We start from the raw sequence: 25,051 nt of genomic DNA, 5'->3' as shown, positions 1-25,051 counted from the left end.
ACGCAAACTTGATATTACACGTGCGTTACAGTCGTTTTAGCGCGTGTGTAACGTTCCATGAGTATTCTTAAATCTGTTTATAAATTTTGAATCGTATACGTTCCATTCCAAACACGTTCGAATTCCTAATTAAAGTAGCCTGATGAAGACCTCGATGAGGTTGAAAATGTTTGCTAAGGTGTAAACACATACCACTGGAGCTGTAAAGGTTGTTTGAAGTGCTGAATGAAAGAGATTTGTCAATATTTGGTGAGTGTTAAATCAAAACAGAATCATTGGTTCATATTCTTTGAGAAGAAATTGTAAATGTGGAAAATTACCTAGAAATGTTAAGACATTTTTTCTTCTAGTGTTACATTGTCATCATCATGTTAAAACAGCAATTTTCCAACAATACTAGGATGAAAAATTTCCCGAGGATGGGCCGGTCTAAAGATCTATGGAATAGGTGCCATCCACATGACCACTGAATCCTTGGGGCATGTTAAGACTAAACTGGCTATGTTGAGAAACTAAAAAAAAGAATCCACAATAAAATACTTTGAAACACATCAGCATTGCAATTTGCAGATTTATCAATAGGTTACAGTGGTTTATAGAACATGGCAGTGGACATACAGGTGTATGATTAAAAAACTGTGGATAACAGTAAAATTTAACATTTTAAGTCCTGTTCCATAAAAAAACAAACAGTTAGTCTACCAAACAGTGGTTCTAAGACAATAATCCCATGGATAAAACCTTTCAGATATTTAACCTCCAGATGAATAAACCCCATTTTAAATATCAGTAGATTAAGTCAAATATGATTTGCTAATTATCACCCAAACTTTCACTCTTAATTCGATAAAAACTCATTTTTCTGCAGAAACACACCAAGAGGTAAATAATATTAAATACCTTTTTTAAATTTTGAGAGTTTGGCAATAGCCAGTTAATGAATGTTTTATAACTCCCAAACTCCCAAATCTTTAGGCAAAGTATCTAAACTATTTATAGCATCATTCTGCTTATTCCTTTCTCTGACTTATAATTTCAAAACAATAAAAAAAAAAAAAAAAAAAAAGCGTTTTTATAAATAAGTAAAAAAAAAAAAAAAAGCTAAAATGAAAAATATGTTAAAAAACATCTTAGTTATTTTACAAATCATAAAAGCCAATACAAACCACTGTGGATAATATATGTATTATTCAAGTTCATGTAAGTCAGTCACTTCACAGTAATTAACAACAATGTCAATTTGAGACCAACAAGTATAATGAATGATTTTGAATTGGTGATTATAAATAGTTTAAAAAGAGTTTTCCCAGACTAAAATTAAAGGCCGTTTCTTTCATCTAAGTGAAAACATTTACTGAAAGATTCAAGAGAATGGTCTGCAATAATGTTACCAAGAAGATCCAGACTTTGCACTGAAGAAATTAAGAATGATCCCAGCTATTGCAATTGTGTTGACAAATTAAGTTGTTAGTGCTTTTGAGGAATTGTCAGAATTTCTACCTCAAGAAATCACACTAGTCATAGATTATTTCAAAGATTCCTACATTGGAAAAGCACAATGTCATGGACAACGGCAATCAACATATGCCATAGAGATGTGGAATACACATCAACAATCTGAAAATGAATTACCAAAAACAAACAATTTAGTGGAAAGATGGCATAAAGTTTTCAGTCCAATTGTTGGAAGTTTCCATCCCACCATTTGGAAATGCATTGGATTTCTTGAAAGCAAACGAGCATTACAAAAAATTTACTCCAATCAAATTCTGGTTGGTCATCTGCCACAAGATCCAAGAAAGAAATATGCTTATTTTAAATGCACAGATTACCACCATCGTTTGCAGTTACTGTAATTGCAGTACAGTGGGTGATCGGTTAACGAACAGATCGGATAACGAACACTTTCGCGAAAGATTTTTATGTTCGGACAACGAACACATGATCGGATAACGAACACCTCACAGAACAAACACAAGAAGAAGCGATGTAAAATAATGAATACCGATTGGTCTTCCCATGTCTTCGGGAAACAATTCGAAACTTTTCGGAGTGTGGGAAACGTCGACATCAACGCTCAAGCCGGTATATACCGATCGGATAGTATTCCTCCAAACTTTGAAACTCTCCCTTGTAATTCCAGCCTTTTATTTTTCTGACAAAATAATTCTTTTATGTATTTGTGAGACTGTCGGGTAGGCACTCGTTAAGTTTTGCATCTGTTTTTCTTTTCGAAAGGTGAAAGTATAATAGCAAAGGTGGAGAGTGGGCAGATGTCTGATGTTGCTGGGCAGTATGGCGTGAACAGGTCTACAGTAGGCCGCAGTTCAATCTTATTTAAGAAAAATACTGTATAATCCAGAAGACTCAAGCAGCTAAAGGAGTAACAAAAATCAAATCTGAGAAATAAAAAACATCAAAGAGTTCATAATGGAACCCGAAACGGATCTGACGATAGAAGAACGCTAAGAACTCTTGAATGAAGAACACCAAGAATCTCGGCGAGGTATGTTTTCTTCTGAAAAAGAGGATTAATGCCGATATCTGTTATTAAAGATCATTTGAAGAAGTGGGAGGATGTCAGAACAACGGTCTTAGAATGGCATCTAAACCAGGTTGAGGCTTGGGGATTTCTACAATTGCAATGCTATTAATTACTTACGAAAAATCCTGAAGAAGAGGAAAAAGCAATCGACATTAGACAGATTCTTTAACCCTTTCAAATGGAAAAAAGCATGACTGATAAAAATGCAAGACTGTGTATGTATGTATTTTTATTATTACGTATAAATAAACGTAATAAAAATGTATATATTTTTTATTTTGGGGGGTCTCCAGAACGAATTAATTAAATTCCCATAGAAACCTATGGTAAATCGATAATCGGTTAACGAACAATTCGGATAGCAAACAAAGTCTTGGAACGGATTATGTTCGTTAACCGATCACCCACTGTATTATGGATTATCTATGTGGGATAGCACACAATCTTTCTCTGTAACTAATAATATAATATTAGTTAGAATTGCAACTTTTATCAGGAATTTTAATATTTCAACTATAAATGACTGTAATTGATAATTTGTTTTCTCTGAAACATGCAAATTCACTTTTAGTATTATTTCAAAATTTGTATCAACATTTTGTCACACTAAATAAATTTCAAAGAGACTTTACTTTCAACAGGAGCTTTCATTTTTACACAGAGAGGTTTCAACACATGTTTTTATCCAGGGGTTATTGCTTTGTTACACTAACTAGCATAAATCTCAATAATTAGAAATTAAATAATTTAGAATAATCAGGAAGGAAAGTTCAACTTAGAGTAGAGCTTAAACTTACATCAAACCTATATTAATTAAAGCACTTATAGGTTAATTATTTTGTTGCATGGGGCTGTCTTAGGCTCAGATAATACAACTCAACCAACCAACTTAATGCCAATATGACATACACACATGAAAGGAACCATCCAGCTTAATTTTATTAACATTAAACCAAATATCTACTTGGTAGATTTATTGGACTAAAAATTAAGTTTGGTTTAATACTTTTTTTTTTTGCAATTAAATACTTGGATTGATATTAATAAAACCAGGCTGACTGACTGAATAAATTTGAAATGAATGAACTTATGAATCTCATTCTGATATGTTTTCTGTAAAATTCATTTACAAAACAGACATACATAATTTCTATTTTTAGTTTTTCCCCTTTTCCCGAGTACTATGGAAAGAAGGTTTATAGAACTCTTATCTTCTCTAATTTGGAAATGTCCAAAATAATAATAAGTATTATTATTATTAAAAGAATGATTCTATTTATTCATAAGTAAAGTTTTATTCATACTTTAAGGATCTATAGCAAACACTTGTCATTTAACAAACAATTTCTCCAGTTTCTTCAATTTTCTGCAGAATCCAATGTAAATTAACCTGTCTAATACAAAAAATGGAAAGAAAAATCAGTATCCCCTGCCATGCTAAATGGTGTGCAATCAGAATGCACATTTTAGGAGAGAAGGAAAGTTCTTTGCTATGAGTCATGTCTGTAACATATGGCTTTGTAGCCTTTAGTCATGTATAGTAGGAACAACAAGAGATTAGACTTGGTCAATACTAACTTCTCTACTTTAGGGGAGATAGGTTGACAGGATGGGATAATTCTGTGGTATTGAATACAATCTATTTTGGGGTCATGTGGTGCTTTGTGAAGTACATCATACAGCTGCTTCATTTGTCCAGTACAATGGTTCGCAAACTTATTATGCCCTTCTCATAACAAAAATTTGACAATGAAAACCCAAGTGAAATAACTCTACACAACTACATAATAGCAAAATTACAAATTATGTTTTTTTAATTTTATCTATTGAATTTTCATAGAAAAACACATTTTTGATCAAAATAAATGAATTACTTATATATTTTTAGTCATTAAATAGTTTTTTTTATAATTATGAAAAACAACCATTATTGGTTGTTGTTAATAAATTATCATTGTTTTCAAAAGAAAAATTAACTAAATGTATAAAATTCTATATAAACAAACAAAATAAATTCTAAAATGTCATAATGTATGCAATAAATGAAACACAGAGCCCATTTTCAAAATGGACAAGCTTTAGCTAGTATTACCACCATGCAATATTTGTTATTACTTGTATTTTATGTACCATATTTATCTATATTTATATCTTACTCAGGGCATAAAAATGAGTAATTTTGCACATGCATCTCCCTTAATATTGTTTTGTATCTCGAATTGCGATCAGTTGATGAAACGAAACTTGTTCCTTTAGAAAACTTCATAAAAATGCTTCCTTTTGAACTTTATTTTTCAAAATGTACAATTACATAAGTTCTAAATTTATCATTTTTTTTAAACATTTTCAATAAAAGTTTATTATTTTTAAATGGAGAATCCAAATATTCTATTTGAAATTTCAAAGTTGCTCCCCACCCCACAGAAAAGAGATAAGCTAAACTTTATTTTTATAGCATTAAAAACACACTCAGAAATATTAAACTTTTATTATCAATTTTCTTTATTAGAATGATATTTTCTGAGTTATTGACTCATAACACCTTACATGGAATACCCAGTATATACTACAGAATGGTTAACCTGACTTGTGAGACCTTATTGACTGTTCATTAATGTCTGCATTATAGAATTCTTTTATATCATGTATAATGGCAACAGCATAATGCATTTTAAATTCTAAATGCCCTTTCTAACTTTCTTTATAACATGGCTCTTCTAAATAATTACTATGAAGTTGTGTCTTTTGGCATGATAAAATTACAGGAAACTGGTAGTCTGGATATCCTTTACAATTAATTACTAATCGATCAATGTTTTTATCTATTAAATAATACATTAGCCTCAATACCAAATAGAACTGAAATTGTATCTGGTGAATTTTTCAATCTAAAGCAATTCCACATAATATCTTTAAGATATTTTACATATTCTATTCAAGGTTTCTTCAGATAAAATTATTTAACCTGTCTCATGTTGTTCCTGAGTACTTTTGTGTTGACCTCATTTGCCTAACCCATTGACCCCAAATATATGTGTTTCTGAATTGGAATGTTTTTGATACCATATGTTGGTGTCATAATTTTTATATTAAAACGAACTTTTTTAATTTTTAACAATACAGTAGCCATGATTATTAAAAAATTCAATATGACAGCCACATGCAACGGAGAAAAATTTCAACACTGGATAGGTTAATATCAGCAACCTACACTCACTGACAAAAAGTTTCACATCCAGACAGAAATGTCCAAATATTGAGAAAAGGCACATCATCAAACTATCCTCAGCTAATAGTGAACATGAAGTTTTTGTTTCAATGGCTAAGTCAGGACACACTTACACGACAACCAAGCTCTGGATACCCAGGCACATCACCAGGAGATTTGCTTGTGTATGCTTCATCTGTCTCTAGATCAGTGTTTCTCAATGGGGGCAATATCGCCTCCATGTGGGCGTTCCATGTTGAGGGGGCAATTAGTAACAATTTATATTTTGGGGGCAAAAAACAATTTTCTGGGCGTTATAGTAAAACATTATATTAAGAATAATTAGATATTTTATTCTTTATATCATATAATAATTAAACAAATAACAATATACTAGTCACTAGTCTATTCAATGTAGTACGAATTTGATGTTAGCCTTGTTCCTCGGCATCGGAATTTTGTAGTGAAGGGGGCGACGATTCGTTAGAGGCTGAGAAACACTGCTCTAGATGGAGACAAAGATATCATTTCAGCTGTTTGTGATTGTTTCATGACTGTGTAAGCATGAAACAATCATAAACAGCTGAAATGAATCTTTGCCTACATCAAGACAGATGCAAATCTGTATTTTCCCATATCGGCGGCAGGCAACGATTAAAGTTTAATCGATAAAAAACAATAAAAACAAATGTATCCTAAATAAAATGAAACTGTATGCTAAGTTTAGTGTAGTAAGAAGTAATTTAACTTCAAACTATGTGGACTTAGTAAATTTATCTTGCACCTGTTTTATTAGAATATTCATAAATAAATAAATATTCTAGACCAAATCAAGTGCTAATACTAAATATTATTTAAACAATTTTGTTGATGACCTCATGTTTTTCACATGAAAATTTTAATTTATTATGTATAGACCAAGCCCAAAATAGTCTAATGATAAAATGATGTGACTGAATTAACTATCAGACTAGGACTTGGCTAATTAATTTCATAAGTACTACATAATTTGGACTAAAGTTGAATGGTTAAGCTACCAGTTGTATTTAATTAAATTATTTTGAAATTCAATTTAGAGAAATACCTTTTTACATTATAAGAATAAAATTGAACAATATAAAGAATTAAGAGATGTTGAATGATCCCAAAATTAATGTTTTCTGCAGATTTGTGCATACATTAAAAAAATTAAATGTTAATAAGATTATTATTACCATGTATTAATTTAATTCAAGTATTTGAAGCAAAATATTTCATCATCTTTCCAGCAGTTTCAAATATTTTCCAAAATTAAAAAAAATTATTCAGGTAAAAAATCTCTTGAAAAACCATATCAAGTTAAACTGATACAGGAGTTTTTGGACATTATTAATTCAGTAATAAATCAATTGCCCTAAAGATTTATACAGTTCAGGCAATTTGCAGTAACTTAAAATTTACCATATACCTGAATATAATGATGGTAGAGAAACTTAATTTGGAGTTTTTTGACTGGTTAATTTAGAAGACCTTAAAATACAATCAATACATTTTCAATCCAGTTCTATAAGGAAACTAAAATTTGTTAATTTGAAAAGTAATCTAGAATCAATTAAATGCAAACAATTATCAGATAATAAAATGCAGAAAAGGAAATAGTGAATACTTGGAATGCCATATTTGAAAAATTCAATTGTTTCAAAAAAGTAACAATGTCTGGTTTGACAGCCTCCTCTTCCTTCTCCACATACACGTACAATACATCTTTATTTTCAAAAATATTAGTATTAGTACTCACTGATAGCCTATGTAATTCTTAGTAAAAGCAAGCAATGTTGTCTAAAATACTACATAGTTTCACTTCCAGATGCTTTGTAAGTTTTGGCATTGTGCATTAGCCAACTGATTAAATTTCAAAACTTATCTCCAAATCATTTTTTTTAAATATACTCAATGCTTCAGTAATTTATACTTCTTTATGTTTGATAATTTTCAGTATTTATTAAAATTTTGCTTTAGCACAACCATATTCAAAAAACTGTTTTTAAATTTTTTGCATAGGGACAAAGTTTTTTTTTTTAAACTCAATTCCTTTTATTTTATGTTCAATACAGCTTATGTAGTAGTTTTTTACCCTAAAAGCCATTCAACAAGCAATATTCTTTCATATATTCATTTCACCAACCCAACATTACACTTTTAAAATAAATATAAGAGAAATCACAATTTTCTTTGGGAATGGATGATTGGTGAGCACTACAATCCTGTCGAGCAGCACACTACCACCTCCTGCTGGCATGCTGATCTAGGAAGCAATTTCATATGACAGTCGGTCACTCCAGTAGTGGTATGAGAAACATCAATAGCACAGCAGTACATTCAGAAAATCCAAAGTCCTCATGACAGGACTACAAACAGCTATTTTCCAACAAGATAATGCTTTGGCTTCACACAGCCAGGATTTCCCAGAAATGTCTCCATTACTTCCTTGGTCTGCCCAGTCTTCAAATTTGTTGCCCATCAAGCATTTGTAAGACCAGATGGAACACCAGCTCTGGCTGTTTATGAGTGTTAGAATCTAAATCAGCAGTTGCACTGCAGAAAAATCTATCACAGGAGAGCATAGTGTCTATATTTGTCCATGCCTAAGTGTGTCACTGCATATATCCAAAGAGAGCCTACAAAGTACTAAATGATCTTTCATGGTGTAATTTTTGTCAATGAATGTATATACTAAATAATTTTTTAAAAACAAATCTAACAATATTTGCTTGTAATTAAAAGAAATAATAATAACAATAACAATAATTCTAAAGTATACCTTCTTCATCTGGAATTTTATGGTTGCTTTAACTTCATCTACTTTTCCCATCATTGATTCATTGTGTGTCAACAAAGTTGGAAATTTTCCTGCTTTGTTAAGACCTGGACCAAGCAATCTAGGGATTTGCTTAATAAGGGATTCAGAAGCCAAAAATGCATCATATTTCTTAGCTATTAAACAAAAATTTTAAATAAATAAATGTAAACTTCTTAATAATCAGTATTATTACTTATGAAAGAATATTCTTACCCAATTTTTTAACAAGTTTTTTATTTTTATTTAGCTTCTTTAAACCTTCTACATCCATGCATGGGATTGAATTAGCTTTAGCTTCATCACAATGCTGTTGATCACCAAGAACACAAACATTAAATTTTGGCCTTGGTATATTCTTTAATCTGATTAAAAAAAAATTTAAATTTAATGGATATAAAAAAACATAATAATAAACTGGTATAGTCTAAATAAAATTAAAACTGTATGCTAAGTTTAGTGTAGTAAGAAGTAATTAACTTCAAACTATGTGGACTTAGTAAATTTATCTTGCACCTGTTTTATTAGAATATTTAAAAATAAATATTCTAGACTAAATCAAGTGCTAATTATTACTTCAGCAATTTGTTGATGACCTCATGTATTTTACATAAAAATTTTAATTTATTACATATAGATCAAGCCCAAAATATTCTAATGATCAAATGACATGGTTGGATTAATTATCAGATAGAACTTCGCTAATTAATTTCATGGATACTATAAGGGTTGTTAAAATAAAAAAGACCAGACTGTATAAAACATATGGTGTCATTGGTCACCATAAAAATTATAGTATAAACACTGCAAAATGGCAAAGTTGCATTAACTGCTATAGGAAATAATCTGTGCTCAGATATGTCCTGACACGGTACAAGCTTGTATATGCTCTCCATGTAGAAAGAAGGTCATTGAATAAATCACTCAGTTACAGCTGTTTGGATCTTGCTGTCAGGCTGTAATCAGCAACCTTCGAGGAACTTTTTGAAGGCCTGAAAACAAGGAAGTTGCAAGGTGTAATGCAGAGATACTGCAGAACTTCCATCTGATTGGCTTTTGTATCGTTAAAAATTATTTCTTTATTTTGCACAAACAAAATAAATATATTTAAAAATATAAAAACAAAAAAAAATTATATTTTGGAAGTTAATCTAGTATCAAAAACGTTCTGATTCAGTATGACAAACAGACAATCCTCAGAAAAACATCACATAAAACAAGCAAAACTCTTTCTTTTTCTTGGGTTTATCTGGAGACATGAGCCGCTTGGGCTATATTCTCTGAGCTTAAGCAAAACACACCACTCATGATGGGGGGAAGCCCCATTCAAATACCGGTGTATCCTTAAGCATCCTCTCGACACGTGTCGCCCTGAACCAGAATGTTTTTGATACTAGATCAACTTCCAAAATATAATTTTTAACAATACAATATGGTTGCGCCAGTGCAGCCAGCTAAAACATGCACACCAACAAAAATAATATTGGAGTAGTCCAAGACATAGCCAAATATTACAGTGCCACAGCTCTAGCAGAAATTTGAATTTGCCGACTGGAATGCTTTCAGTTGATTGGTATTTGGATAATCGATGCTCTACTGTACTTTCAAAGAATATTTTTTAGTTTATTAAATAAATTATAAACAAACCTGCAAACGATTAGAATTTATGATTGAATATCCTGGAATTTCTTTTAAGGTTCAGTTCATTGCTATTTTTTGATATATTCCAGGCTTGCAGAGTTTGAGCTAAATCTGCAAACTTTTAAAATCAAACTGATACCTGGTTAGATTCAATTTCTGACTGTGTGAATTGCAGAGGCAGATTCTAGACCTCTACAACATATATACAAGAAAGACTGGTCATACACAAGGTGTTTAGCCAGCAGAAAAGAGGGTAAGGGAAAGACAAGGGAAAGGAGATAGATAGTAGAGAAAGGTAGGATCCCTCTGAACGGTGTACGTAAGGCAACAGTACCCTCTCTCTGTTCGATGTTGGTGTGCAGTTTTTAGGCTACAAGGCAGTAGACCTCTACCACAGCTTAAAATTTGTTAAAAATCACAAAACTTGCATTTCAAGAATATTTTTTGATGACCTTACTTTAGAAAATGAATAGAAACTGGTTTTTAGACCCTAGACCTGCTCAGTGGCAGATTTAGACCATTTTCTTTCTTTTTGACCTCATTTTGGAAATGGAAATTGCTATTTTGTTTATTCCACTGTTGCTAAGAAAGGAAAGAATACCACAAGAGTTAAATATTTCGTAACTGAATTTAAAACTCCTGGTTAGAATACAGTAGACTCCCCTATAACACTGTTGATAATTATGTGTTATATGAATACCATGTTGTATGATTCACTTAGATTTTACAAATATGTGAGCCGTTCACAGCCCAGCACACGTATTTGTAAAATCTAAGTGACTCGTACAACATTGAATTCATATAACACAAAATTATCAACAGTGTTATAGGAGGGCCTACTGTATAACACATTTTCTAAATCTGGATTCAAGTATATAAATAAAATTGGTAGTTGTTTATAAAATTGAATACAAAATTAAACATTTGAGAGAAAACATAAATTTGTAATTGTGGAATAACAGTTATTGGTTGTTTGACAATTCAAAAAGGACAAAAAGTTGGATTAAGGATGTTTTTCTTGAGAAATAGCTTTAAAACAACTTATATATTAATTGAAAGAGGTATCCATTTGTCCAATTTAGTTTGAGTATATGGCTTGGGTAAAAATGTGTTTTAGGTATCAAATTAAAGCACTTTGTAGATGCTGCTGCTGAACAGAGATTTGAGAAAAGTGCAATGGCTCAGGTGTGGCAGAGTGCTAAATCACCACAGACTTAAGATTTAGCAATCTAGTTTTTTTTTATTTAAATCTGTTATCCATTGCACTATTGCCATTCTGAATCCCTACATTTTTTTTTGCTAATTATGCATTAATTAAAAGACTTTTCTGCATTATTTTTTTAACATTATTAATAAATTTGAACACTTACACTTATCTATTTAAATAATAAAACAAAATTTAGAATCGTATATTTAAATGTTTTTGATCTACACATTAGATCCTCTCAGGATTCTCTAAATTGGAATGCAGAAATGGAACGTTTTAAAGAATTATTTGAAAAAACACATAAATGAGAATTTTTTAATTAAAAGAATTCTCTCAAAAATTTTTCTTTTAAAATAATTTAAATCTCTTCAAAATAATTTTTTAAATCAAACTTTTCCCTTTGGTATAAGGATTGCCAGGCATAAGATAATTGCCTTTCCTCTTTGAAATTAATGCAACAGCCACTTTTTTCAGATTTGAATATTTCAAGAGCTTCCAGTGTCCTTATTTGGGTCATTATGCTTACCCTGTATTCACCAATGCAAGTTAGAGTTAACTCCCAAGTTATTGGTAAACTGGTATTCACCAACTACAAATCTCGAGTCAAACATAATGACCCTAACTCTAACTCTAGAAAATCGGCGAGTAGATGATAACTCTAGGTTTGACGCCTGCGCAAAGCAGTCTATTTCATGGAAAAATGGCGACATTCGACAAGAACAAAGCCGAGATGCTAGAAAATCTGAAATATCTAGATTATATAGATCATATGGAATGAAGAAGTCAGTGGATTATTTCTCAAAGAAGAAATGACCTTGAACAATTGGGCAATTAAGACTTTCTACGTTGATATTGTTTGCCAAAAGAGAGCGTAAGAAACATACTAGAATGAATTGGTCACAGTTTAGTTTCTACATCATCGAAAAATTATGCGATGTCGCCAATGGAACAACTATTGCTAGCTCTACGTTTTTATGCCACAGGAACATTTCAGTTTGGTGTGCACTATTTTCCATTTTACTTTTCACCATTTTCTACACGTGTTTGCCTTCAACCAATCAAGACTCTGCTTATGAAAGACTTGTTTAATCTCGAATGCAAGATTGTTTTAAAACATTAACTCTAGAGTTATATTTTTATCTGAATACGAAAGAAGAGTAACTCGTAATCTGACTTCAAGTTACATCTAAACTGGAGTTCATCAACTCTCTGTTTAACTCACATTGGTGAATACGGGGGTTAGACTGTTGCATGATGGAAGCTTGTCTTGATGGACTTAAACTGCAGCACACCTGGCTAGGGTGGTGTTGTATTTTCCTTTACTAATATCATACTTGTGTGTTCCGCCAGCCTTACTTTGAGTAATTGTGTCGCGCTGCTGATGTACTCAAGATCACATTTGAATCTATTGTCTACCAGCATAATCTTATAAACACCTGGAACCCTAAGCATTTCGGTGTTGTCCTTTCTGTTTCTGAGGATGTTATAGATAGTGGGAACATGCCCATATGCTAATTTATCACCTCTGTGACAGGCAATTTCTTTATATAAGCTTTTCATGTTGTGGTTATAATCTACAACTATGCAAAGCATGTTGTGAGCATTCCCACTTCATGATACGACATTATTGGGTGTAGGATACTCCTGTTGGAATAGGCGGTCACTAATTTATGAATAAGGTGTTTTTTGTAACCATGTTTTTAGCTATGTCCTCCAGACATTTAAGCTCTTCTAACGTGTCCCTGAAATTTGTACAGTGGGTAAATGCACATTTAGTTAAAGCACAAAAGGCAGATGTATCGATCGCATGAGTTCACAGGTATAAACAATGAAAGTTGTGATGGTTTATGATAAATATTGGTACGAATAACTCTGTTTATAACACTGATATTGAGATGTAAAAAGTATGCCCTTGAATTGCTGGCTTGGTCTAATTTTATGGAAAGTCCATATGGGTTGTTATTCATTTGTTTTATGAAGCTTTCTTTATTTGGTTTTGCCTTCCACATTATAAAAATATCATTGACATACTTTTATATATAATAATATTAGGAAGGAAAGAAAGTAAGACTGTTTTTTCTAATAACCTAAGGACTATCTCACAAAGATCCCCTGATATGGGACTACCCACCAGTACACCTCTTTTTTGTGTTTTGTAATAATATTGAAAAAAAGAAAAATAGCATATGTGCTAGTTCTAAAATATGTTTGTGATGTGCTGGTTCATTGTCTACACTTAACAAAAAATTCCTAAGTGCACAATTATTTTAAAAGAAAAATTTTTTGAGAAAATTCTTTAAAAATTCTTGTTTATAAGTTTTTCAAATTCTTAAAAATGTTCCATTTCCACATTCCAATTTAAAGAATCCTGAAAAATTAAGAATCACTTCTATTTTTGAAGCAATTTATTTAATTTGTTAGAACATGTAAGAAAAAGTATGTATTAATAAATGCAAGAGCAGCTCATTGATTGTATTTTAATTGGATAAAACAGTCAATTTTGACAGATTCCTACTAGTTATTTTTTAAAAAGTAACATTAATTTTACTGTGCAACTTAAACACCAACTATATAGTGTAGTCACTCGACACAAGCAAACCTCATCTTTAATTTTATCATTAAAAAAAAAAATTTAAAAATTAATGATGAGATTTGCCCTGTGTCTGAGTGAATACACTATATAGGGTGCGTTTACTTCTGAGTTAGCAGTGCTAGTTCTGATAACCGGATGTGACGTCATTAGCACGTGTATTCGTGCTTGCTTGTCCAATTCGAAAGTGAACACATACGCAAACAATGTGTTCACTTTCGAATTGGACAAGCAAGCACGAATACACGTGCTAATGACGTCACATCCGGTTATCAGAACTAGCACTGCTAACTCAGAAGTAAACGCACCCATAGTTGGTGTTTGAGTTGCACAACAATTACCAGCATGGTTTTATAAGTACTAGAAATTAATTTTACTATTTATAACTTTTATTGTAGAATAATTATAGATTAATTCCAAGATTATAATGGAAAAGTTTTTCACATTGCTTATTGTCAAAGTCATTCAAATCTAAGCAGCTAAGTTAATTTAAAAATAAATTAGTAAAGAAAGAGATTGAAGAACCAAGTACAGGTTGACCATCACCAATCTAGCACTAATTTTCAGGAGAGCAATTTCAAATTTCTCAAGTCACCACATGAAGCTGCCACTATTGTCTATTGTTTGGTGGCATTAGCTGCTAAATAGGCTGTTTTTGAGCATTTTTATTACAGCCTAATGATATTTAGCCCCAGTAAAGGTGCCAATAAATACAGAGTGCTTCCTATTGTGTGAAGCACAAACACCTTACATCCATAACGGATAAGGTAGAAAGAACTTCTAAAAATCTTGACAGTAGCATGCAATGCTTATGTGATTTATACAGCATTGCCATCCATGGAAGCACAGCTTCCCCTGTATTTTCTAAATATAAATACATATTATGCAATTATTTTCATATTTTAACATACTTCGAATTACTTAAAATGAATATTTTATTATAACCACATTATGTATTTTATTACAAATTTCTATTCATGTGAAAAACAATGATAAGATTGATATTGTATATTCAAATATAAACTTGTGTATGCATATTCCCAATAGAAGGGCTGTACTGTCAAATACAAGACAGCTTCCACAGTGAAAATATTTGAATCACATAAAGCAGCCAGGTTACAGGCATTCGCGCATGGGCTTTACACAGTACCAATCTCTCACAGTTTAGCTGGTGGATGCTACACACCAAAATACCATATAACACTTCCAATGATTCCATCCATCAACCACTCATAAGAAGCTATTTGACAAGTGCATTGCTTTAAGATTTAAAAAGTAAAGAAGATTTTATGTATGTTTCTTTACAAAGCTATATTTAATTATAATTATATTGACAGATTTTCAGACATAAAATTTTTAGAATTTTTATCACTTTTAAATGTTAATAATTTTAAATATTATGAAAAACAATTTTCCAAAGAGAGTTTTAATTCTTTAAATTAAGTAAATTTTACGGAGAATTTTTTGATTTATCTAAATTACAGTACAGTAATACTCCGAACTTACGTGATAGGTGGGACCGAGTGATAACCGCGTAAGTCGAGGTATAATTTTGCAATTTGTGTAAAATCCAAGTTGGATGTATGTAAGCTAATAAATGTTCTCGTTAATCTTATCTTGTCTTTTGATTCGTTCATGGTTACAAGAAATCACCACAGTGTCTCTGAAGTCTCCGTAGATATAACAAATACAGAAATAAATAACACAAAATAAATTGTAGCTATGTGTCGATTCCGTGCGACACGTCCGAACATGTAAGTTGAACAATAGTGTGGGGGGAGTGAGTAATCAAGAGTTGCGTGGCGCTCAAACAAAAGACGAATCAACGAGATTTGAAAATCGCGTAAATCGAGGTATTACTGTATATAGTGAATTGCAATATTTATATTCATGTCCAGAAATATTGGCAAGTCACTCTTAGACATGAAAAATATTATAATTAATGATGTTCTGAAAAAAGACGTATTAAAAAAAATTATGTGATTTAATATCATTAATTTTTACATATAAGAGTGCAGTTTTCCAACCATGAAGTGATTTCATACATTTGCAAGGGACACTCAGTCAGAGAAAAATTGTCATTACTAGCATTACTTTCAATAGAAAAAGAGCTTTTAAATACTTTGATGAAATCAACGACAAGTGATTTTTATGATAAAGTAATTAAAGACTCTGCAGAAAAAAATCACAGAATAGAGTTAGTTAATAAAATATAACAGAAACAAGTTTTTATATCTGTTTCATGTCAATGTATTTATTTTAAAATTAAAACAAATAAAACTGTTTATTTTTGTCATTTCCAGTACTTTAAAATTTTTATGAAAACACAGCTTCCCTATCATCAAATGTCACCACACGCCACTGCAGCATTGGCTCATCTATAGTTTATGACAAAGAAACAAAAAATTGCCAAAGTTTTTCACTTACTAACCAAAACATACTGATTTACAGTGTATTTTTGAAGGTAGAATGAAATAGTTAGCTGTTAGGTTAAATGTATTCTAACATGCCCATTAATAATCTGGCAACCTACAGTCCAATAATGCCAGATTAGTGATGATCAACATATATATAAAAAAAAATAAGAGGCCATCTTTTTATGAAAAATCAACAAGAAAATGGTCTAAATCATCACTTCTTAAATCATATTTTTTCAATTTAGAGGAAGGATGAACTAACCTTTATATTTTCATATGTGCAAATAGGAATATAAACAAAATTAAGAGAATCGATCGTTTCTAACTTAAAATTCAATTTTGAAATTTTCTATTTCATAAAATACCTGTTTGTGATTTATGAATTATATTCAACAATTTAGCACCTTTCTTCGTTTGTCATACAGTTCTAAAATTAATTTGATAAAAATACGTTTTCTTTCTTCAGTGAAGTGCCACATGTTTATGTTTTCTGTCATTTTGTAACAAACAACCCTACTAACCTGATGCAACGCAACAACACACCAACTACTGCTGTAAATCATTGGGCTATAAGTTTCAGTTTAATCTAAATTATTAACTTTAATATGAGATGGTGCCTAACACTTCCTTCTAGTGCCAAATTCATTTGTAATTTATAATTATTTATTACAAATTATAGCCCAATGATTTACGAGAGTTGTTAGTGTGTTGTTGCCTTGCATTGGGTTAGTAGGATTGTTTATATGTATATCTCTGCCTTACCGGGTATATGATGGACTGAGTGCCTTTTGTGAATGTTTACTGGATGAGGGTGCTGAATGCGTCCCCAGTCAGCACTGTAGTAACCGACGATGGTAATAGCTTAACGTTAAATATACTGGAAAAGGAGATTGGACCAGAGATCCCGGTATTATAACTGGCAATGACTTCGTGTGGTAAGCAAAAGTTGTGGATTCAAGTCCCGCTTCAGGCTGATTCTTTTCTTCAAGTTTAATCTAAACTATTTAATTAAATATTATAATTTTTAATTATTTATTCCAAATCATAGCCCAATAATTTACAGCGGTTGTTGGTGTGCTATTTTTTTGTGACAAAGCAATTCATCCAACTGGTTTACTGATGTCTAAAAGCCAGGAGCAACAGCATTAAATGCAATAGTGAAAATTTCTCAGAAGTTCATTTAGATTAACCTTGAGAGACAAGAAGTCTCCCTGTTGCTCGTAGCAGCCAATGAGTCTGAATAGATTTATCTTTTGAGTACAGTTCTTGTTTACAACACAAAATAAAAATGAAGGATATTTGCTCATTGATGGGACATGATGTTTAATTTAATTAATTCAATCATAATACCAATTTACGATATAACTGCACTATTAAAAAATATCGCAACAAGATATTCAATACTCAAAGATACACACTTTCATGCCTTTAGCGAAAATTTATGACTACCAGGTACCAGGAAGAAATGTCAATCGCATGACTCCAGCAACTTATTTTGCACAAACAATATACATTGTTTGTGCAAAATAAAAAATAATATTTTCGAATGATATAATAGCCATGATTATTTTTTTCACAAATTGAAAATTTCCATTAGGCATAGACAAAAATTCAACTCGGCGACATGCAACTGACAGAAATTTCTATATTGAATAGGTTAATTTCATCAAAAATGCGCCGTGGCCAAGGTTGGTGAAATTTGAACGATTGCAGCGAATCTTGAGTCTCTGAGACATAGTCTTGTCCCATAAATTGGCTTTGCCGTTTTACTTGTTTATTTATGTATTTATTTTAGAATTCTGGTTATCTTTTATTTTTAAATATATATATATATTAATAAATGTAAAAAAATATATTTTGGATATTTGTTTTAATATAAAATTAACAACAACTAGCACCATCTAGTTTCAAAAACGTTCCAATGCTGAAATGAGAAATCTTGGGTCAACTGGTTGAGGTCAGCAGATTGCAACCAGAGGCAAATGGGTTTTTCAAAGATTCGTTTGTCAAAATTCAATTTCTCAACGTCCACATTTCCAACTTCCCAATGATATATGCATGTGCAAATCTCACACTCTTGCCTGTTTGTAGAAAGAGTGCTGCCATTTTGTATTTTATTTTGACTCTGTTCTCGGTCCCGGGTACCTACAAGTCTGGTTTTTTGTATATGCACATGACTTGGGCACCTAATACTCTGTACCAAATTTCAACTCCTGACATGTACTCCTTCATACCTCTAAGCTGGTAATCTGTGACAGCACCATGATTTTATAAACAAGACATAGTCTGAAATCGTAACTGTGAATAATAAATAAATAACTACAGAAATAAAATAAACAGTAAAAAGTAAAAATTGAAGAATAAACATATCTTAATAAAATCAACTTTCATAAAAAGACCACCATGCGGTAGCCAAACTGTCGGCATATCTTCTGTTTCATCGTAGCTGAAGATTGGTTAAACTGATCGAAAATGTTTTTATTAGTAAATTTTTTTGCTGGATTTTTAAAGGTTTTTCTTGTTATATTAGAGTTGCCTACATTTGTTATTTTTATTTTCTTTTAACCCTAGATAACTAAACTTAAATTCTAGTTACATTATAACTACACATTTGTCGAGCGGATTATGCATTAAAAATTGTTAATATCAACAAAATTGTTTAATAAAAATAAGAACTTGTTACATGGCACAATAGTATGGATAAATAGGAACTAAATAAGGACAAAATATTTAGGAAATAAGATAACATGCAGTTGCTACATATATTAACATTATGGGGGCTGCAAAACGCATTTTTGCATTTCATGCACCAGTATTTTGTCATTCGTCAAGCTTTTGATTAACATAAATAGCATATTTTATGCAGATTCAATGCAGAATAGGTAGGAGCTACTACACTGGGCACATCACCTAGAATATCCTGTATTATGGTTCTGATATCACGCCTCAAAGGCACTGTCTGTAACCACTGTTGTACCGGGTCTCCATAAGTTTGTCTCCATCTTCATAAAGAAATCTCACCGGGACATTATATACCATGAGTGGGCAAGCAAGAGTTCAGTGGGAGCCAAAATGTAGGTTTTGCAAAATGCATGGGAGCTGTAGTGTACTTCTACCGTACACTACGGCTGTACTTTTTTTAATTCTGTACCGTGATTTTATTATATAATATAAAAGAAAAAATTGAATTTTTTAAATAAACATATTTTCACAAAAATGTGGAAATAAAATTGTAAAAATAATAATAAAAAGCAGAAATTAACACTTTCAGCAAGAGCTGCATTTGCCCATGTCTAATATATACTGATTGGAGAGAAAATTAACACAAAAAGGCATCAACTATCATTTCTCTGAATGTTTTATATTCTTATGAGTGCTTTTGACACAGTAATAAATGTTGTCCTTAGGTAGATACAGAATTGTACCGATTTTGAACACATTTTTAAAATTGAAATATAAAATGTACAGAAAAACAATAGTTAATGCCTTTTTGTGTGAATTTTCTCTCCAATCAGTAAAAATTTTTGGTGTAATATCCACCATACATGTAAGTTACCTTACAAAAAAAAAAAAAAAAAAAAAAAAAATGTATATATAGTCTTTCTTGAGAGAAAATTTTTTTATTATAAGACAAATTAATTATTTTTGTAAAAATGAATTCTTGTTAATAATTCAAATCAATCAAAACATTCTACATGTGACTCATACTATTGATCAACTGTTTACAAAAGAAATGGATTGTGGCAACTTCTTTTTTATTCATTCAAATAATATATCGTTCCAGCTCTAAGCTACAGAAATCATAACTATAAGCTATTCTGTTATCTGTTATTTGATTGGTAAGCAGAGAATGATGTTCACACAGGAAATTAAGCATCACAAAAAATTAATAACTTTTTCAGGATTTGTAAGGCCCATGGAAACCTCAATTACTTCTCATTTTATTGATTTTGATGTTAAAATAACACATATCAATTGAAAAAGGTATATCTCAATATTTATTATTAACTTACAAGCTAACTGATAGCATTAAGCAACCGATAACATCAGTGATTACAAAAATATTTTACTATAGTCATTATCTACCAGTATATAAATAAAAATGTAAATGTTCGTTTGTTCAAAATCTTATATCTCCAAAAGTTCTTAACTGATTACTTTGAAATTTTGACACAACGTTGTATTAAAATATGCACGTGTTTTTATATTACGTATATAGACATTGAAATTCCTACCCCGCGGGAAGAGGGACAAAATTAAAGCTTACCGTGAAAAACTGGTCTTCTATCATTCTATTTTAGATGCGGATTTTTTCATTTTAATAGGGTACGTCAAGAGAATGTACACCAAGGAGGATTTTTCAAAATCCCCCCGCGGGGAGCATTATACATTTATAATAGATACATTTTGAACTACAACAACATGTGGCCTGGTACAGCTAGTAATAAATACAAATACCTGGGCTATCTAAATTCTCAATACACTCATGAATATAAAAAAAATCTAAAGAAGTAAAATATTAAATTTAATATCTTCAAATACTTACTTTACAGTTCCTGAAAATCTTTTATCTTTCTGAGGATCATAGTTCTTCAAAGCTATTTGTAGCTCAACAGTTTCAAGAAACTTCCTCTGTTTCTTGTGAGCATTTTCCAAAACAGAGTTAACACATTCGTATAATGTGTCACGACTTACTTTTGAACTAAATAATAAAAAATTAATATTTATTATGAGATAGCATAAGATATAACTTATATGCAAATATTTATGCAATAAATTACACACACACACAGAGTATTAATATGTTTGATATTTTGTAAATTTTGGGGTTTAGAGGTCAATAAAATGAGCATTGTTGTATGAAACAACCTAGGTTAGAAACAAAAACTGGCAGGTGTGGCTTGCAGAAAAGTTGGATGGGTCTGTATTAGTGTTGCAACAAATAGTATATTTGGCCTCAGGCTGAATACCAAATATTCAGCCAAACTATTCGGCTCGATTAATGCACGCACGAAAATTGGTGCGCAAACCGAATTATGGCAAGGACCCTCTATTGGCCCGCTGTCACTATGTTTCGCCAATTGCGTTAATTCTTGACAGTTGTAGCGGACAGACAAGAGCGTCATGGCAGTATGTGATAAGTGATGATATCAAATGTGGATAACAATGAAATGACCTACATGTGTAAATAACAGAAGAAGAACAGAGAAGGACCGCAAAGTGAAAATAAATATGAAATTGTGTTGATAACATAATCGAACAAGTCGATTATGTTATCAACTCAATAAGCTGCCTCGAACAAGGCATGGCAGCTTATTGGCGCGAAATTCGCGGACGTGAATGCCAAACAATTGTTGTCATAGACTTCGGAAAGCTAAATGCTTGTAATGAAAGTCACTTAGCATGCACGGACGAAAGCCTGGGACTGTTCGTGCTACCAAGCTGTCTCAAATCTGTGAAATCATAACTGTGACTTATACTGACATACTATCTGTCTCTTTTCTTCTTTATCACCAGGCTATGAGTCACGTAATTGTAAAATGGGAAATCTACGACGGAAAAGTGACAAATCAAAAGTATCGTGGGCAGGTATAATGATGTATGCATAGGCATATGTGGACTAGAGCAATAGAGGAAAGAGAAAGGGAAGAGCAAAGACGGGTGCTTAAAAAAGGATAGGCAGGGTCAGATCCTCAGATGTGTGACGATTCTCGAACGAATAGGTGTGTACGTGTGCTGATCCTTGTAATTATAAATTGTGAATACATGTGACTAATATTATTTTCATTTTTATTTTGTGCATGTTATAAGTTATGAACAAATATAAACAAACAACACTAACCCGATAACATTAAATCTAAATACTAAAATGATTAATTTACTATGTTTTTGTTATTTCTTACTCCTGTTTTTGGTATTCGGCCGAATACCGAATAGTAACCGAATATTTGTTACATCACTAGCCTGTATGGCAGACAAGTCATCATGTCTCTACTATTACCTATCTGTATTGTGTTTTGAGATTATCATGTCTAGACAACAAACCATGTTTTGTTGTTCTCTACAAGAGTGTGCTCTCTTCTTTGATACTATCAAATGCTAAAATAATACAGATGGAAAGTTCTTTTTTTTCAGTGGTTTTTCACACACTAAACTCTTTATGTATCTCAAAATCCCCCAATGTAAAGTAGTAAATTAAAATTTATCTGATGGCTGAAGCTGTGCCAAGTTTTGTTTTTAATCTCAGGCTTCTTCATAAAAAGTACTCATCTCATCAACCTCTTCCATGTACAATCTCTTAAATCGATGGAACATCAAACATTAACACTCTACAACAGTGATTCTCAAACTTTTTTACGTCATGGTACACTTTTAATAATTTAAAAATTTGGCGGCACACAAGGTTACTTTGGTAAGTATTGCAGGACAACCGGTGACATCATAACAGTGATTTTTAAATGCATTTGGTTAATTAGGTCACGTTTTCAAAATGCCTTGCTAACTACTGGCAGTTACCGGTAACAATGGTTACAATTTCTAAACATACCCTAGAAATATAGAACTAATTGAACTACTTGTCTGATGTCGTTTATGTGTGGGTATGCACAGTGGCAGCACAATGGTTGAGAATCACTGCTCTACAGGGTTAACAGATTGTCCCATGACCCGTTACAGGAAAGTGAGGACTGGCTTAATTTTTATGTAATTAAAAAAGGTCCCTTTAAAATACATAACTTTAATTGTAATATTTTTTAATTGGATATATATTTTACGAAATATTTGTCAGGGACATATATTCTAACAGTATAGTCAAGAATTCAAAATCTGGACATAAATAAAAACAGCAAGAGGTTGCTCAACTTTCCTGGCAACATTTAAAATTTTGATGGTGCAATCCGTTATCATATTTTATTAAAAGCTTTTTACATTTTAAACTATTATAAAATAGCAAAAAGCTTAATTTTGAGGATAGGGATGAATTTTATAAAAAATTGTAAATGCTAATAACGAGTAAAACTGTCTTCAAATCAGACCCTACTGGAGATACATGACCCCCATTACTCCCCACCCCCTCAACCTTTAACCATCAAAATTTAATAGCATCAATTCCCCTAATAAATAAACCTAGATTATTTATTAGGAGATTGATGCTATTTCAGAAATTTTGACAATAAGCACAGGAGTTATTTCAAATCACAACTCATATTTAAAAGTTAAATCTAGAATACATGAAAAATATCAATTTTAATCAAACTTACAATTTAAATCTACAGTGAGTCATAAAAGTCATCAGACACTTTTGTCATTAAAATAATTTATACTACTAATTTTTTAAGTAAAAGTAATATTAAACAAAACTTGCTTGTTATTTCCTCTATTGTAATTAAATTAACTATATACTACTACATTATTGACAACAGGAAAATTAACACAAAGCAATAAAGGTCAGAAAATTAACTAGACAGCTTAAAGCTATTATCATTATTTGTGATTTTTATGAGATTTACCCATAATTCTATGGTAGTCCGTAAAGGTCAGATCAGAATAATGACCTTTATATTAGTAATATTACATTGGAACCTCGCTTAAAGAGCAAAACAAATTGTGAAAAAATGACTTAATGAAGCAGCAGCTCAACAGTACATTATACAGTGGGTGATAGGTTAACGAACATAATGCGTTCCAAGACTTGATTCATTATCCGAATTGTTCATTAACCAATTATCAATTTACCATAGGTTTTTATGGAAATTTGATTAATTTATTCCGAAGACTCCAAAAAATAAAAACATTTTTACTACGTTTATTTATATGTAATAGTAAAAATACATATATATGCAGTCTTGCCTTTTTATTACTCATGTTTTTTCAGCTTGTGGGAGTTAAAGAATCTGTCCAACGTCGATTGCTTTTCTCTTTTCTTCAGGATATTTCGGAAGTAATTAATAATATTGTAATTGTAGAGATCCCCAACCCATTAACCTTATTTTGGTTTGAATGCCACTTGGATGATCGTTGTTATGACATCCTTCCACTTCTTCAAAAGATCTTTAGTATCAGATGTCGACATTGGTCCTTTATCATCTTCCTCTTTTTCAAAAGAAAACACATCTCGATGAGTTTCTTGGTATTCTTCATTTGAGAGTTCTTGGAGTTCTTCTGTCGTCAGATCAGTTTCAGGTTCCATTATGAGCTCTAAAATGCTCTTTATTTCTCAGATGTGACTTTCATTACTCCATTAGCAGCTCGAGACTTCTTGATATATCTTTCATAGCTAAGATTGTGCCTACTGTAGACCTGTTCAAGCCATACTGCCTAGCAACATCAGACATCTTGTGCCCACTTTCTACCTTGGCTATTATCTCTTACTTAGTTTCTACGGTGAGCACAGTTCTTGACTATGGAGATCTTTTTAGGCTCCATAATATTATCAGTTTCTTTTTTAAATAAAAAGTTCTGAAAAGCACTTACAAAAATTCAGAGAACAGAAATCAACTAGCCCACAAAAAATTATTTAAATGCAAGGCCCGGATGAAATTCGAAATTTGGTATTAAAACGTTAACAGGAAAGATTGGACAGTTAAACTTTCACCTTTTGTAAATAAA

The 25,051-nt window shown here is 31.5% G+C and overlaps 1 protein-coding gene across 1 annotated transcript in view; it reads right to left on the bottom strand.

Moving 5' to 3' along the window:
* Positions 1–25,051, bottom strand: part of LOC111623899 (60S ribosomal protein L10a-2) — a 35,407-nt gene that overhangs the window by 5,993 nt on the left and 4,363 nt on the right. The window contains exons 2-4 of the mRNA XM_023366630.1: positions 20,991–21,146; positions 8,806–8,954; positions 8,554–8,726 (exon numbers count right to left, since the gene is read on the bottom strand). Coding sequence (XP_023222398.1) covers positions 8,554–8,726; positions 8,806–8,954; positions 20,991–21,146 — 478 coding nt within the window. The remainder of the gene's footprint in view (positions 1–8,553; positions 8,727–8,805; positions 8,955–20,990; positions 21,147–25,051) is intronic.

Source organism: Centruroides sculpturatus, unplaced genomic scaffold (assembly GCF_000671375.1).
Source record: "Centruroides sculpturatus isolate CEXI.00-Female unplaced genomic scaffold, Cexi_2.0 scaffold250, whole genome shotgun sequence".
Taxonomy (NCBI): Eukaryota; Metazoa; Arthropoda; class Arachnida; order Scorpiones; family Buthidae; genus Centruroides; species Centruroides sculpturatus.
The sequence above is the reverse complement of the archived record's forward strand: the minus strand, read 5'-3'. Positions and strand labels throughout refer to the sequence as shown.